The sequence below is a fragment of the Stenella coeruleoalba genome (assembly GCF_951394435.1).
Source record: "Stenella coeruleoalba genome assembly, chromosome: 8".
Taxonomy (NCBI): domain Eukaryota; kingdom Metazoa; phylum Chordata; class Mammalia; order Artiodactyla; family Delphinidae; genus Stenella; species Stenella coeruleoalba.
Window position 1 is genome coordinate 5,387,766 of NC_137154.1, and position 16,130 is coordinate 5,403,895.

The 16,130-nt window shown below is 55.9% G+C and overlaps 2 protein-coding genes across 7 annotated transcripts; one reads left to right on the top strand and one right to left on the bottom strand.

Annotated features, from left to right (window-relative positions):
• Positions 1-48: 48 nt before the first annotated feature.
• Positions 49-6,338, bottom strand: AIP (AHR interacting HSP90 co-chaperone). 2 transcript variants are annotated; one of them, XM_079928844.1, is made up of 6 exons: positions 6,177-6,338; positions 2,995-3,174; positions 1,504-1,692; positions 938-1,114; positions 703-836; positions 49-363 (listed from the first exon to the last, which is right to left on the bottom strand). In XM_079928844.1, the coding sequence occupies exons 1-6, from the start codon at positions 6,273-6,275 to the stop codon at positions 291-293; spliced, it is 852 nt and encodes a 283-aa protein (XP_079784970.1). In that variant the 5' UTR covers positions 6,276-6,338; the 3' UTR covers positions 49-290. The 2 variants fall into 2 exon arrangements, with proteins under 2 accessions (XP_079784970.1, XP_079784971.1); XM_079928845.1 differs by having other exon boundaries at positions 695-836; positions 6,177-6,308.
• Positions 6,339-9,186: 2,848 nt separating this feature from the next.
• TMEM134 (transmembrane protein 134) lies at positions 9,187-14,102 on the top strand. 5 transcript variants are annotated; one of them, XM_079929332.1, is made up of 7 exons: positions 9,187-9,416; positions 9,589-9,677; positions 10,360-10,424; positions 10,895-10,984; positions 13,296-13,340; positions 13,556-13,609; positions 13,689-14,102. In XM_079929332.1, the coding sequence occupies exons 1-7, from the start codon at positions 9,243-9,245 to the stop codon at positions 13,769-13,771; spliced, it is 600 nt and encodes a 199-aa protein (XP_079785458.1). In that variant the 5' UTR covers positions 9,187-9,242; the 3' UTR covers positions 13,772-14,102. The 5 variants fall into 5 exon arrangements, with proteins under 5 accessions (XP_079785458.1, XP_079785459.1, XP_079785461.1 ...); XM_079929333.1 differs by lacking the exon at positions 9,589-9,677 and adding an exon at positions 11,113-11,189 and having other exon boundaries at positions 13,689-14,101; XM_079929335.1 differs by lacking the exon at positions 9,589-9,677 and having other exon boundaries at positions 10,360-10,435.
• Positions 14,103-16,130: the final 2,028 nt, after the last annotated feature.

Genomic DNA, 16,130 nt, shown 5'->3' on the forward strand with positions numbered 1-16,130 from the left:
CTCTGCCAATGGATCAGCTCAGCAGGCCCAGAGAGAGAGAGAGAGAGAGAGAGATAAATAAGGCCTTTATATACAGAGAAGCATGATACGGCGGGGGCGGGGGGGCTGCTAGCAGCAGCAGTGAGCTGGGCAGGGTGGCTAGGCCAGCAGGGCCCTGTCAGTGGGAGAAGATGCCCCGGAAGCGGGCCCTGTCTTCCTCATCCTTCTGCCGAATTCTTGCCTCGAGGGCCCGCAGCTCACGGCTCACGATGGGCGCCAGGGCGGGGTCCAGCTCCAACACCTTGGCAAAGTCAGCCTGGGCCTCCTGGGCATTCCACACTGCCGCGTGCGCCTTGCCCCGCTTGAAGTAGGCCTTGACGTTGTCTGCAGGGGGTGCCAGTGGGCAGCAGGCACACAGGGCACGAAGGGGGGACCAGCCAGCTACTTAGCTTGACTTCTGGCACCAGGGGCCCATCATGGGACGGAGCCCATGCAGAGGCCAACCCCACCCCGAACCCCCTTTCATATCTCACTGGCGCAACAGGGCCCATGGTCCTGCCTGGGTGGGCGATATTTGGTCGGGTTCCCACGGGACTTCAGAGTGGGGGTGATTTTAAAGGCTCAGTTTCGTGCCCCGGTGCCCAGGGGTTGCGGAGGAGGCTGCTCTACGGCCCACCCGCTGGCCCACCCTGGCGGCCCAGCGCGCGGTGCTCACCGTCATACTTGTTGAGGATGGAGGAGCAGTGGTCCAGCACCTCGTAATACTCCTGGGCCGCCAGCTTGCACTGACAGTAGTTGAGCAGCAGTGGTGTGATCTGCAGATCCAGCTGGATCCAGTCAGGGGACCCAGGCTGTTCCTGGGGGCGTGGGGGGAGGGAGAGGGCAAAAGTGCTGAAACCTGGGCCCCCTGGCCCCACCTCACCCCCTCCACTCACCCACTGCAGCCTCCAGGCGGCACCTTCATCTGAAGGTTCTTGAGGCAGGCGATGGCGTCGTAGTACTTGGCGGCAGCCTCCTTCACACGGCCCTCGCGGTACAACCGGTTGCCCTCCTGGTGTATGACCGGCACTGCCTTTGCCTTCTCCTCATCCGTCATCGCCCACGGGTCCTGCTGGTACGTGCCAGGGTTCTCCACCTGCCGGGGTGTAGGCCAAGTCAGGGCCGAGGGCCAGCCTCTGGGCTGGCCGGGCCTGGGACATTGGACACCGGAAACAGAATCACTTGTTCATTCTCTGACCATTCAACAACTGTTTATGTAGCACCTCCTACAGGCCCAGCACTGTGCCGGGTTCTAGAAATAGAGCAGCGAACAAGATGGTGAAAATCCCTGCCCTTGCAGTGACCTGAAGGAGGGGGAGGACACTGCCAGGGGGTCCACAAAGGTGTCCTTGTACCTGCCCCACCCCAAGCCCAACCAACAGTCAGTGGGCCCACCAACTCTGGGCAGGCAGGTGGGACCAGCACCCGCTCTGAAGCTGGGCAGTGGGAGTTTGGCGAGGTGCCTGGGGCTTGGTGGCCCCTCACCTTAAGCATCTCGATGTCGAAGATGAGAGGCTGGGGGTTCTGCTGCAGGGCGTCCAGATCGGCGTGGCCCAGGGAATTGTGCTCGTGCATCTGGGCGATGCCGCAGCAGTGCCGCTGGCCCTCCAGGGGGTCTTTGCCAGCTGCAATGTTGCGTAGACTCTTGGCCACCAGCGGATACAGGACCACATGCTGCCGGAGGGTGAGTGGGCACCAATGGGCTGGCTGGTCACCAGCCCAAGAGGCCCAGCCCCCTGCCCCATCACCATCTGAGAAAGGACACTAAGGCCCAGAGAGGGGCAGGAACTGGTTCAGCAGAAACACGGGAGGGCGTTTCCCTCGGGACTCCTCCAGCCTCCCAGCCCTCCAGCCCGGTGCGGGCCTCAGCTCCTGCCACACTTTCTGGCCACCAACCCAAGCCAAGCGCCTACCCCGCCAGCCTCCACACAAACACACACTCCCGCTGTCAACCGGTCTCCCCTGTCCTTACGAGCCCAGTGGAATTCTTACCTCCGCCCCTCGTCCTTCTCCCAGGCTTGCAGCCCACAAGCTGGGGTCCCTCCACATTCTGTTCCCAGCGCCCCTTCTGTGCTGCCCCATCCCCCCCCCTTTCGGGGCCTATCTCCGAGGTGGGTTTAGGGCAGCAACCTCCAAACCCTCAGGGGAGACCCTCAGGCATAGGGGACCTAGCTTTTTTTTTTTTTTTTTGGCCACAAGGCTTGTGGGATTTTAGTTCCCCGACCAGGGATTGAACCCGGGGCCACGGCAGTGAAAGCGCTGAGTCCTAACCTCTGGAGCGCCAGGGAATTCCTGGGGACCTAGCTTTTGACCTTTCACTAGGAACATCTGCTGGGATGGTGGGAGCCAGACCACCCTCACCCCAGTCTAACCAGCTCCTCTCACTGACCCTGCACAGGGCAGACTGCTCGGCTAACATTCATCCAGCCAGCAGATGTGTTCTGAGTCTTGGCTCTGGGCTGGCCCACACTGCGCATTTTGAAGGTAAACAGGCCCAATCCCTGCCCTGAAGTAGCTTAGATGCAGACAGAGGACCAGATCCTGGCCATGCAGAGCATGAGGGGCTGGAGAACCCAGAGATGGGGTTCAAGTCAACCACCAGTAGTCAGGGAAGGCTTCCTGGGGGTGGTGACCCAGGAATTCAGTTTGAAGTGGGAGGGAGGATCTTGGCCAAGAAAGGGATGGAAACACAGGGAGGTGAGTGGGAGGGAGACCCTGCAGGGCCATGTGAGCATCTATGGCTTACACTTTAGCTCGACAGTGACCAGGAGCCAGAGGGGTTTGAAGTAAGGAGTTGTGTGGGTCATTGCATTTGAGAGCCAGTTCCTGGCTGCAGTCCGGCTAAGGGAGAGGAAAAGGTGGAATAGGGGCCAGGACGCCAGTGTCCTGGTGGTGTGGTGCCCTGGAGGGAGTCGGTGGTGGCCTAGCCATTGGGTGCGGGCAGACAGATGCAGGCAGGCACAGGGCATCGGGTACCTTGACGTCGCAGCAGAACTGAGAGATCTCGCCCTCCCGCATGGTGCGCACAATGGTCTCCCACACGGGCAGCTTGAACTTCTTGCCGATGATGAGCTCCATGGGCTTGCCGCACACCCGGCTGTCGTCCAGCACGGTGCCCTCATCGTCACTGCGCAGAGTCCGGTAGTGGAACGTGGCCTGCAGGCCGCAAATGGGATCAGACAAGGGCACAGCCTTCCCCCATCCCCCAAGGACAAGCCCAGCTCGCAGCCTGCAGATGGCACAAGGGACAGGGCTCTCCCGGGGGTCACCGCCCAACCTTACACCTGGCTTTACCGCACCACCCAGGTGAGGATACTGTCACCGAGAGGGAAGGGATCCAAATCACATGGCTAGTGGGTGGACGGGCTGGGACAGGAGCCCAAGTGGTCTGGCACTAATCATTCTTTCAATAAATATTTACTGAGCACCTACTACATGCCTGAGCTCTGTGATAGGCCCAGCAGTGAACAAAACAGACAAAAGTCCCTGCCCCCGTGGAGCTCACATGGAACTTCTAGAGGAAAGAGATGGGCCTCAACATGTGCTGTGTGAGGTTGAGCTAAGGCTATGAATCAGAAAACAAAATGCAGCAGGGTAAGGCAGGGTGAGTTCAGGGGGCAGGAGTCTCTGCGAGGACAACATTTAAGCAGAGATCTGAGGATCTGAGGGACTTCCCTGGCGGTCCAGTAGTTAGGACTCAGTGCTTTCACTGTCGGGACCTGGGTTTGATCCCTGGTCAGGAAACTAAGATCCCACAAGCTGTGCTGTGTGGCCAAAAAAAACCCCAGAGATCTGAAGGGAGAAGCAAGCCAGGCAGATGCTGGGGTAGGAAGGGGTGGGAACTTTCTAGGTCAAGAGAATAGCAGGCGCAAAAGCCTTGCAGAGGGACAGTGTGTGGGGTGCTCACAAAACGGGAAGCCAGTGTAGCAGGAGCAGAGTGAACAAGGGCGAGGAGTTGTGCATCACGGGGTCACCAGGTCAACAAGGATGGACCCCACAGAGCCTGCAGGCAGTGGTGAGGAGTTTGTTTTTTCACTCTGAGTTGAGAGCCAGCGGGTGGCTCCAAGCAGAGGAGGGACCTGATCTGACGTGGGTTCTGCTGCTGCTGGGATGAGAAGAGGCTGGAGCGGAGGGAGGACAGAAGCAGGAAGGTGGTTACTGCAATAACCCAGGAGAGAGATGATGGCGGCCTGGACCAGGGTGGTAGTGGCAGAAGTGGTGAGAAGTGGTCAGACCACCGGTGTATTCTGAGGATCTTCTGTGGGAAGTGAGAGAACAGGAGGAGCCATGGAGACTGGGAGGTTTTGGGCCTGAACAACCAAAAGGCTGGAGGTGCCCTTAACTTAGATGGGAAGGCTTGGGGGGAGCAGGTGAAGTTTCAGGTGCCAACCAGACATCCAGGTGGAGACGGTGAGTAGGGAGCCGGATATCAACTTTAAAGGAGAGGGAAGGCTAGAGAGAGACATCTGGGAGCGGCCCAGGCATGGAGAGTTTTTTAAAAGAGATGAGCCTGGATGAGATCATCTCAGGGAGAGTGAAGAGAGAAGAGGTCTAAACACTGAACCCTCCACAGGATATGGTTAGAGGAACCCACATTCTTTGCCACCACCCCTAGCCACTCCTCTGAGCTCTGTTTCCACATCAGTAAAATGGGGTCAACAATAGTACCTACTCCTCTTGTGAGAAGGAAAGAAAATAAACTTGTGAAGCATTTAGCACGGTGCTCATCTGAGCCCTCAATCAATGCTGATGATTGGTTTTTTAATTTACCCGTACCTGTTCCTTCAGGGTCACTGTTCACAGATCTTCACTATTTTTACAGTGGTCTCTCCAGCTGGTGTCTGTTCCATCCAGGATCTCCCTTGCCAGGACCTTCTTCAAGGCCACCAACCCCCCAGCCCATGGGGGAATCCACCCATATCCACCTCCCTTCTCGCATCTGGGAAAGGATCCCTCTTGGTATCACTGATCACTAGGGCTGTGCAGCTCTGCCTCAAATCACTCACACTGAGAGAGGCTAGGATCTTTACCTGCTGGATCTCAGTGCAGTAGCTCTTACTTTTGGTGGCCCCAGTATGTTTTGTTTTGTTTTGTTTTTGTGGTATGTGGGCCTCTCACTGTTGTGGCCTCTCCCGTTGCGGAGCACAGGCTCCGGACGCGCAGGCTCAGCAGCCATGGCTCACGGGCCCAGCCGCTCCGCGGCATGTGGGATCTTCCCGGACCGGGGCACGAACCCGCGTCCCCTGCTTCGGCAGGTGGACTCTCAACCACTGCGCCACCAGGAAAGCCCGGCCCCAGTATGTTTTAAATGTTAAACTGTTGTAGTCATCAACAAGGTATGTCACTTCAGTTATTTTGGGGGCCAGGATCTTTACTCATTCGCTCAAGATGCGTGTCCTATGTGACTGCTCTGCTGGGCACAGGGGCTGCCCCCAGGAAGCTCCTTACTCTACAGGCAAGTGGCAACAGGGAAAGGCCCTCCAGGAGGAGGGAAATGCATAAGCAGAAGCAGGTAAGCCTGGAGATGTACATTGTTTGGGGGAAGGGGCCGGAGAGGCTGGAGGTGGGGGCCTGGATGTACAAAGGAGGAAGATGGGAGGCTCTTTATTTCCCAGCCCTTATCTGTCCCGAGCAATGCCACGAAGAGCACTCGGAAGGCTGCCAAAAGGATTCTGCTCTGGCAGACCCAACCTCTGGGCCTGTTTGTTCTCTCGGTTGGTGCGTCGTCCCAGGGCCTCGATTTTCCCATCTAAGAAATGGAGCTGGTCTGTGTTTTCAGAAGACCCTTCCGTCTATAGATTTTGAGCCTTGCAAACCAGGGGCCCCTCCCAGAGCCCAGGTATCCGGTTTAGGGTCTTCTCCAGCGCTGGATCTGTGCAAGCAATAGGGTCAACCCTCCCACCTCCCGCAACCTGTTTATAATGACTGACGGCCTCCCCAACCAATGTGGCCACACGGCCAAGCTAGGGGGCGGGGGCAGACGCATCCGAATTCACCCTCTACTTAAATCCAGACCAATCAGCGTCGAGCTCGGCATGTGAGAGGTAGGGTCACCGACCACTGCTATCTGGGCATGCGCAATCTCTCGCCTACAGCCTCCTCCCGCCTCGCATGCGCACCGCGCCACGGACGGTTAAGGGAAGGGGATAAACACGAACCTTAGTTCCATCCTGAAAGTCAGGGAGCTCTCCTCGGCCCTCCTCTATCACACGCTTTTGGATCCCGTCCTCCCGGAGTCTTGCGATGATATCCGCCATCCTCCTTCCCCGCTGCTCTCTTTCGGCAACTTCCGGACTCGCTCGGCAGCTTCCGGACCTGCTTCGTCAACTTCGGCAACTTCCGAGCTGGCGCCATTTTGGCTAAGGGCAGACGCCGTAAAGGGCCTGAACGTGGAAACGGACAGTGATTGGTTCTCTGCGCTGCGGCTGAGCGCGCGGATCTGGCCAGGGGCGGGGCCTGAGACTGTCTAGGGGAGGTGAGAGAGGCGGGGCCAGAGTCGGCCGGGCGGGGCGGGGGCGTCCCTAGCAATTGTGTCATTGAACTGATATAGAATGGGCCCTCCCAAGTGGCCGTGTGCCACTCTATTTTAAGTTGTAGGAATAGTATAACAGCGTTACAGAACTAGGATGGAGCGGGGGCTGGGGGCCCGTCGGTAACGCCACCCCCTAAAACTACTATTTTTGTGTATTCCTTTCTGGGTTTTTTCTTTTAGCATACCTAGCACAATAGTCGTGACTTTTGCATCCTGGATTTTTCTCTTTAAATATAAATAAATAAATAAGTAAAACTAGGAGTAAGAAAGAGAGGAAGGAGGGTTTCTGTGTTCCTGTGGGAACCGTAAACTCCCCAAGAGACTGACAGTCCCTTGTGGGGTCCTGGCTGGATGTGTCGTCACCATGGAATCCTCCGCGGTGTCTGGCACATAGTAGTTGCCCAGTGAGTATTAGGAAATATAGGAATGATAGAAGTGAGGCACTTCGGGGGTAGTACAACATTTCTCTCCGCCTCTGGAAACTAGCTGTGAAGAATAGCTGTAAGAGTTTTCTGCTCCCACTTTCGAGGTTTAGGCAACCGAATAAAGGAATGTCTTGGGACCTGTGCACTGTCTTCATTCCATCCTCATAACTGCGAAGAATTATTGTCCGTCCCCTTTGCCCCACGTGCTAAGGGCTTCAGATATTTATGCTGGTTCATTTCCCCCCCCCCAAAGTCCCCTGAGAGAGGTGGAACCTCGGGGGTGAAAGGGAAACATGCTTTGTTTGTTTTTAGCTTTTTTTTTTTTTACCCACACAGGAAGTTTTTCAGGCGACTTCTGCCAAATTCTGAAGCAACAAGTAGTCTGTATCCTATACAGATTGCTCCAGAAAATGGAAAAAGAGGGAAAGCCAACCAACATATTTTATGAGGCTATTTTAATCTTGATTCTGAACCAGATAACTATACCATAAGGCAAGAAAAATATACACCCATTTTACTAATAAATATAAATATGAAAAATCCTAAATGAATGTTCAGCTAATTAAATCCACTAGTATATATCAAAATACCTCAGGGCTTCCCTGGTGGCGCAGTGGTTGAGAGTCCGCATGCCGATGCAGGGGACACGGGTTCGTGCCCCGGTCCGGGAAGATCCCACATGCCGTGGAGCGGCTGGGCCCGTGAGCCGTGGCCGCTAAGCCTGCGCGTCCGGAGCCTGTGCTCCGCAACGGGAGAGGCCACAACAGTGAGAGGCCCGCGTACAGCAAAAAAAAAAAAAAAAAAAAATGTAAATAGAATGAGTTTTATACATGATTCCATGTTTTTAAATTGCAAACACATCCACATACGAGCCAATGCCATGTGGAGTAGGGGGCCAGACAGAATTCAAGGCAGCCGACTGAGCACACTGATGTGGGATCTGATGAAAGGGAGGAGGAAAACGGTGGAGAGAAGGAGGGAAAATAAATTAACGTAACTCAAGAGGGGCCTTGCTCATAGTGATGATGTGTCATAAACTGAGAAGCAGGATTGACTCAGCTCTGTACACGAGGTCATTAAAATGAAGTGGGTCGGGTGAGTGCAGGAGGATGAGCACCCCTAGAGCTAGGTGGACCTGAGTTCAAATCCCAGTTCGCACTTGAAAGCATTTGGGATTTGGGCGAAGCGCTCATTCATGTGGTCCACAAATATTTATTGAGGACCTACTTAGTGCCAAACACTGTTCTGGGCACAGTGGACACAGTGGTGAATAAGACAGTGTAAAATAAGGTAATTTCGGGTAAGCACTGTGTGATGTGAAACTGACTTTAGATTGCATAGTCAGGGACGGCTTCTCTGAGAGATGACACTGGAGCAGGGACACCGATGATGAAAAGATCCCCCTGTGAAAGAGCAAGGTTAAGTGCTTTCCAGGCATAGAAAAAAGCACGCACGTGCAAAGACCCTGAGATGGGAACGAGCTTGGCCTGTGTGGCTGAGTGAGATGAAAGAGGGGCAGAGAAGGACTTGATGCGATTGGGAGAGGTAGGCAGGGACCAGAGCTTTGTGGGCCTTAGTCAAGAGTTCACATATTATTCTAACCACAGTGGAAAACCAAGGGATGGTTTTATGCAGAGTGACTTGGCAGCATACTTTAATTAAAAAAAAAAAAAGTTTTATTTAAGACTAACACACAGAAGAAAAGGATCAGATGTTTTAAAAGACCACTTTGCCGTCTGCGTGGAGACAGAATTGGAGGAGAATGCAAGCCACATAAGCTCTCTGAGCCTTTTTCCACATTTGCACGGTGGCGACAATCCCCCTCCCGTGCAGGGCCGTGGTGAGTAAGGGTGGGGAAACGGTCCCCAGGAGTCTCCTCAGCACTCGAGGAGCGGGCTGGGATGCAGACGGCTCCAACTCGGGCCTGAAAGGTTGGCGAGTGGCAGCCCCTGCAAGGCCCTTGTACAGACCCAGGGATTGCTTCCGAGAGGCACCCGCTGTCGCTCGCCGAGGCGGCCGCTGGGCGGCGCGGCGAGCCCAGCTCGGTCCGGACGAGAGAAGGCGCGGTCACTAGTCTGCTCGGCGCTCGGCAGCTCTGGCCTGCTGAAGGCGGGCAGGGGCGGGGCCGTTATGTAAGGGCGGGGCCTCGACCAGGGCGCCGGACTGTCGAGCAACCTAGACGACGGCACGGGGCGGGGTCTGCGCGCGGGGGTGGGGCCGGCGGGAGCGGATGGCGACGGTGCTGGGCGTCTGAGCGGGCCGGGGCCATGAGTGCCGCCCGGCCCCAGTTCAGCATCGATGACGCCTTCGAGCTGTCCCTGGAGGACGCGGGCCCTGGGCCTGAGTCCAGCGGGGTCGCCCGCTTCGGGCCGCTGCACTTCGAGCGCCGGGCCCGGTTCGAGGTGGCCGACGAGGACAAGCAGTCCCGGCTGCGCTACCAGGTGAACCGCCCGGCCCACCTCACCCCCAGCCTGGGTCTGGGCAGACCCCAGGCCGGACCCTGGAGAACCCCAACTCGGGAGAATCTGACTAGAGGCCTCAGCCGGAGCGGGAGACCGCCCCCCGGAGCCAAATCACTGCCCAGACCCTCTCAGTTCTGATTTCGGTCCCCAGCCACTACTGGAGAGCCTAGAGCCCAGACCTGGCAGCTCGTCCCTCACCCCCAGCTGGAGATCCCAACCTGGAGTCCCCACCGATCCTGGGTACTGACCCTCCCTCCCCTTAGCACGCAGGGCTGGGGAACTCTTCTGTACCTGAACCAGACTTTGTCCATATTCAGAAGGACTCCCCTGAGCCCCAGGCCAGATAATCCAACGGGAACCAGCACCCCCTCTTCTGTTCTAAGTCCCCACCCCATCCTTCCCTCCAGAGCTGGAGGTCCCCACTCACATGATGAGTCCTTGCCCATGCCTTGGCTCCCACTAAACTGGAAATCCCCCTTTCCCAGAAGACCTCCACCAACTCTAGAATCCTTTTCTTGGCAACCTGAACTAGATTCCTATGCCCCAAACCTGGAAACCATTGGCCTGCCCTTCCCTGGCACCGCAAATCCAAGGCCTCCACACTGGGCCCCTGAAATACCATCCTGACAACTCCACCCTGATTCCCAAGCTTGGGAGATCTCCTGGCCCTGGGAACCCTCAACCAGCCCCTGCCGGCTCCTCCCTGCCAAAGCCCCCAGCACCCACCTCCTACCTGGGTTTCAGTTTCTGTGAATCATCAAACCCGTTCTTCGGGGAAGGCGGAGGGAGCAGCTGTCAAGCGGCCAAACAGCTGTGTGTCCAGGCAAACAGCTGTGTGCGCTCGCTTTCTTCCTCTCCACCAGAGGGGAGGGAGGAAGGGCCTGAGCCCAGTAACCCTTCTGAGCCCTGTGTTCTGGAATAGAACCTGGAGAACGATGAGGATGGAACCCAGACCTCTCCGGAGCTGGATGGGGGAGCCGGCACCAGGTCAGGGCCAGGTGGGGACCCACCCCATACTCTTAGCCCCATGCTTCTGTCTCCTGTCCCCAGGCCCCTGCTCAGTCCTCCAGCTCACCTCACTCAGCCCTCTCACGTCCTGTCCTACGAGAGACTCCTACACGGGGTCCCCTGTCCTGCACCCTACCCTAGTGCCAGCCTCACCCACCCACCCCACCAGGCTCTTTATCTTGCAGAAACCCCCAGCCTGGTCTGGCCCCTGTCTTGTCACAGGTCACTTGTCCTACAGGAATCCCCAGCTTTCCTCAACCCCCCGTCCTGCAGAAACCCCCAGCCCTTGAATTCCTCTTCATCCCGTCCCTTCTCAGTGCCCCCTATTCTGCAGGAACACTTAGTTCTAGTCTCTGCACCATCCCCTAGGATGCCATCACGACTCCTATCCCAAAGGGTCCCCTTGCTCACCTCCCCTTGCCCCCTCGCCGGGCCCATTTGTCCTGCAGGGATTCTGGCCGAATATCCATCCGCAGCTCCCAGTGGTCCTTTAGCACCATCAGCAGTAGCACTCAGCGCTCCTACAATGCCTGCTGCAGGTGAGACCCTGCCCCAGTACAGGCAGCCCTGACTACTTCCCCTTGGCTCTCTGGGTGGGGGATGGTGATGGGAGGGGGTGGGCCTCCTGTCGCCTCTTTCACACCCCTCCTGCTCTGCTGCCATCCAGCTGGACTCAACACCCTTTGATCCAGAAGAACCACAGGGTAGTGCTGGCCTCCTTCCTGCTCCTCCTGCTGGGGCTGGGTGAGTGCCCCCGAGGGCCCCCTGCATACCCTGCCTACCCCTTGGTAGGGTCCACCCTCCTTTCATTCGGGCTCTGCATCGCATCCCCCTTGGCACACTGAGCCTCCCAGCATCCTGAGGACGCAGCTGGCTGCCGTGACCCCACCCCCATTTTACAGGTTAGGAAGCTGAGGCCTTGGGAGGGGCAGGTCCAGCCTCCTGGTCACAGAGTCAAGAAATCACACATAGTTGAAAATGGAACGTGGTTCCATGCTCCAAACTTTTCCTTTTTTTTTTTTTTTTTATCCTGTTTAATCCATCAGGGAACAGAGAGTAACAGCTACTATTTATTCTCTGTCTACTTCGAGCCAGGTGCAGGGCAGGCTTATTTTCCTTCTGTACAGAGGTCACACAGCAAGCGAGAGGTAGGGCCACAACCCAGAACCTATATGTAGGGGCAGTGCTCAGGGATATGCCCAGCCCAGTGGCCAGAACTGCAGAGTGCCCTGCCAGCCCAATCCACAGGGCACCTGTCACTTCCCCTCCTCAGGAGTCTGAGAGCTGATAAGGACCTCTCTCCCACCCCCAAGATACTCAAGATAGGGAAACTGAGGCCCAGAGCAGGCAGAAACCATAGCCAGCTGTTTTCTAACTCCCACACTCCTCATTCTGTGAGGCTGAGGAGTCAGATTCCCCAAAAGGGATCTAGGGTTGGGATCAAGGGGAGCCCTTAGGGAGGGCCCAACTGTGGCACCTGCTCTCCCTCCTCCAGGAAGGTGAGAGTCCCCTAGCTGGAAAGCTGAGCAGCATCCTTGCCTCAGCTCTGGGTGTCTGTGTGCAGGGGAGGGAGCTGCGGCTTCCCCAACACCTGCGAGTTGCACTGGCCACCTGCCTTATCTCATTTCATCCTCAACACCTGACAGGGCAAGCATTATTACTATCCCAGTTCAAAAGTAAGGACACAGACGCTGCAGAAGAGCCACAGCTGGGAAGTAGATAAGCTGGGATTTAAACCCACATCAGTGATGTTGCCAGGCCTGTGGGCCACCATAGCCCATAAAGGCCTTTTGCAGGAATTAGAAAAAGATGCCTCCTCTGAGTGGGCAGAGCCCACAGCCCTAAGCCAGGGTACAGGGAGTGAGTTTCAGCCCCCATTGTACCCTTTTTGAGGTGCTCTGTGCAGGGCACAAACCACACAACAGTCCATGGTGGCCCTTCAAGCCTCTGTGCTGTACGGTCCCCCATCTCCCCCCCGCCATCCCATCCTCTAACTGGGGACCCAGGACTCTCTCTGCATCTGAAAAAGTGATCCAGCTATGACCACCCCAGCTTCCCCAGTGCCCACTGTCCTTAGCCAAAGTCCACATCCCTCCCCAGGGCCTACAGATCCTGCCAAACTCCTCAAGCCTGGACTCTTGCCTCTCCTGTCTCGCCAAAAACTGGAAGTTCCTAGAAAGCCCTGAGTTCCCTCCAGTCGCTGGGCCTTTGCCAGGCTGTTCCCTCCATCTGGAATACTCCTCTCCCTTTCTGCCTGTGCCATGCCCATAGCAAAGCCTCTGGAGTCAGATCACCTCCACCTTCTAAATGCAGTCCTGGGCAAGTTACTTCCCCTCTCTGTGTCTCAGTTTCCTCTGCTGTGAAATGGGGATGGTAATACCTGTCTCAGTCAAGGTGGCAATTAAATAAGGCCCTGCATGTAACACACTTAGCCCAGTGCCTGGCAGCAGCTGGTAGGTGGTCACTAAAAGGTAACTGCTACTGCTGCTGCTGTCCCTGCTCAGCTTAGATGCTACTGCCTCCAAGAAGCTCTTCCTGATACCCCAGGCTCCCGAGCTGTCTGATCACCAGGGTTGCAGCTTGGAGGTTCTTGTTGCTTGCTCCACTAGGGAAGGGCCATGGGGGCAGGGACAGACATTTCCCAGGGCCTGCCAGGTGCCCTGCTCTGAAAACACAGAGCTTGGTGAACTTCCCCTGGCGGTTCTCTGCCCAGGGGACCTTCAGCTTAGGTGGGGGACACCATTCCTCAGGCCTAAGCCATGTTGGGGGTTGCGGGTGGAGGTCCCCACCCTGCCACCAGCTGCTGCCCCCTGCTCCTGCCCTCACCCTCGTGTTTCCATCTGTGTGCAGTGTTGATCCTGACCGGCGTGGGACTGGAGGTGGCCCCCTCGCCAGGTGAGCGACCCCCTCCTACCTCCGCGGGCAGCGGTCACGCCCCTCGTGTGCCCAGAGGCCCTCGGCAAGCCCTTCCACCTCCCGCAGCGCTCAGCGCCCTCCCGGCAGAAAACGGCCCCTTTTACCTCGGAGAGTGAGACTTGCCCAGGCAGTGACCCCGCAGTCCCGCCCAGAAGCCTCCCTGCCCTGACCCGGCCCCTTCTCCCCTCTCGTAGGTGTCTCCAGCGCCATCTTCTTCGTGCCCGGCTTCCTGTTGCTGGTCCCGGGAGGTGCGAGTGGGCGCGGGCGGGGGTGGGGCGGGGGCGGGCCCTGGGCGGGCCCCCGGCGCTGACAGACCCCGCCCTGCAGTCTACCACGTGACCTTCATCTACTGCGCGGTCAAGGGCCACCGGGGCTTCCAGTTCTTCTACCTGCCCTACTTCGAGAAGTGAGCAGGCGGCGGCAGACGGCGGGATCCATCGTCGGCGCCGAGAGGCCCCGCGCGGCCTCCTCGCGTCCCTAGGGGGCGCCCCTGGGGCCCGCGCCCGCTTCGGTACCCTCATCTCAAGGGAAAAGACCCTGCGGGACCCTCGAGGCTCCAGTCCCCTCAGGAGTTTGCTCCGGAAGTTTGGGGCAGTGGGCCTCAGGCCACGACCTGGGCCTGGGAAAGTCGCCCCTTCCGTGCTCCGTGCCTTAACTTATTCTTGGGGGGCTGCTGGGTTGGTGGTGTTTTGTGCTAATAAAAGGGTAATGCTTAATTCCAGCCCACAATTGCTTTTTACTTCCCACTTGCCCTGACCAGCCCATCAGCCTGGCCACAGCCCCCTTTCAGAAAGGCTGAGAAAAGGACTGACCCTGGGGCTGAAGGGCTCTAGGACTGTCCATCTCCCCATGGTACACATGACAGTCCTGATGCTCCATGACTTGCCCAAGGTCACACAGCACGTCAGGGGCAGAGCTGGGCCTGGGGCTCTTCTACCCTGCAAGCCTGGAGAAGACTCTCCCTCCCAGTCCTTAGCAGAGTCAGTCCTGCCCCTGTCTCCACTCAGAGAGGCAGCATTGGTGCCTCCCCTGGCGGCCCTGGCCAAGGGCACTCAGATGACACAGGCCTGGGGCCTGGAGGCTGGTATCCTGGTTCCAGCCTGGCTCTGGGGCCCTGGGCTGCCACAGCCGGCTCTGAATGTGGGCCACCAGGACGCAGCAGCCCAGCCTCCTCCACCCACTGCCCTACTTCCCAGGCCCAGAGGTTGGGAGAAGTAGGGGTCAAAGGACATAGGAAGCAGGCCTGTATAACAGAAAACCTCAGTGATCAAAGACTCTTAGAACCACAGAACATTGGAAACAGACCACTGCAGAATTTTGGAAGGTCCAAGCATCTCAGGATGTCAACAACCAGGAAACAGAATCTTTGAGAACCCTGAAAGCTGAGGTCATAATAGCTACCATTTATCAGATTCTTAGAAGGCGCTTGACACAGGTTCTTTCTGGTCACCCTCCATAGAAACTGAGGCCCAGAGAGACTGGCTTGGCTGAGGGCAGAGTGAGGAACACAACCCAGGGCTTCTGTGACTCAGAGGGGGGTGGGGGTCAGCAAGCTGGTCTGGTCCCCAGCTGACCAACTGAGGGGCTGGCCGAATGAGTGTGGGCCTTGGAGACCCTGTTCATATACTTCATGTTTACAGTCTGCCACCCCCAGTGAAACGTGAGTGCCATTAAGGTGTTCGGCCTCCACTGTATCTGCAGCGGCCAGGACAGTGCCTTTAGATTTCTGTGATTTTGTTGAAAGAATGAGCACCCAGACCCCCGCTCTCGCTCCTGATCTCCTGGCCCAGCCAGACTTCCCACCCTCAGCCACCAATCAAGGCACTTTTGGGGGGTACCAGTTAGATGCAGGAACTCCTAAATGAGTGATTCTCAAATTAGCTGGGGACCAGTTTTCATTTCTAATGCAACATGGACCAATAATTTTGTAAGGTAAAATGAAAACTAAGAAAGTGAAATAAAAAAACAAAGATACAGAATATAAGCCCACAGTTTGTATTATCAGATTAATCAGACATAAAATTACATTTCAATAGATAAAATCAGAACAAACATGGAAAGAAGAAAAATTATGAACACCATTCATTGAAAGTGGGCAAATTAGCAATTAACATAGAGTTGCTACTACGCTCGTAACTTTCTGTCACTTCACAATCTTAGCTAAACAGCAAGTGATCCCAAAAGTGGTGATTCTCCATATTATAAGACTATCTCAGGGGTCAGCAAGCTGTACCCCACAGGCCCAATATAGCCACCAAACTAAGAATGGTTTTCACATTTTAGTAATGGTTGGGATAAAAGTCAAAGGATAATAAGCTTTTGTGACACAAAGTTTATAAAATTCAAATTTTGATGTCAATAAGTCAAGTTTAATTAAATTATTATTTATCGAATTTCCAACACAGCCACACTCTGTATTGACTTTGGCTGCTCAGCCATACAAACTACTACAGCAGAGCAACAGAAACCATATGGTCCCCAAAGCCTAAAATCTTTACTGTCTGGCCCTTCACAGAAAAAGTTTGCCAACCCTTGGTCCATATGAACATGTTGACAGAACACTGAATCGCAACGTTTAAAGTTTTAATGTGACCAATGTGCTTGATTTTTGCTGGTTAATTTATGTAATCCAAGTTGGATTGACAGCAACACCATCCTCAGGAAATGATGAATACCCAAATTCTAAATATGATTTATTTTTAGTTGGAAAAGGCATTAATAGTTGCACACAGATTAAGAACATTAGATTTCCTTAGTGAATTGTGACTC

What these genes read in the sequence shown, in the direction of transcription:
- AIP (XM_079928845.1), bottom strand. Translation starts at nt 6,275, where the DNA reads ATGGCGGATATCATCGCAAGACTCCGGGAGGACGGGATCCAAAAGCGT. An exon ending in TCAAGAACCTTCAGATGAAG is followed by an intron (nt 837 to 937) that starts GTGCCGCCTGGA and finishes CCACGCCCCCAG; the next exon opens with GAACAGCCTGGGTCCCCTGA. An exon ending in CATCCTCAACAAGTATGACG is followed by an intron (nt 364 to 694) that starts GTGAGCACCGCG and finishes CACCCCCTGCAG; the next exon opens with ACAACGTCAAGGCCTACTTC.
- TMEM134 (XM_079929332.1), top strand. Translation starts at nt 9,243, where the DNA reads ATGAGTGCCGCCCGGCCCCAGTTCAGCATCGATGACGCCTTCGAGCTG. An exon ending in GGAGTCCCCACCGATCCTGG is followed by an intron (nt 9,678 to 10,359) that starts GTACTGACCCTC and finishes GTTCTGGAATAG; the next exon opens with AACCTGGAGAACGATGAGGA. An exon ending in TCCTACAATGCCTGCTGCAG is followed by an intron (nt 10,985 to 13,295) that starts GTGAGACCCTGC and finishes ATCTGTGTGCAG; the next exon opens with TGTTGATCCTGACCGGCGTG.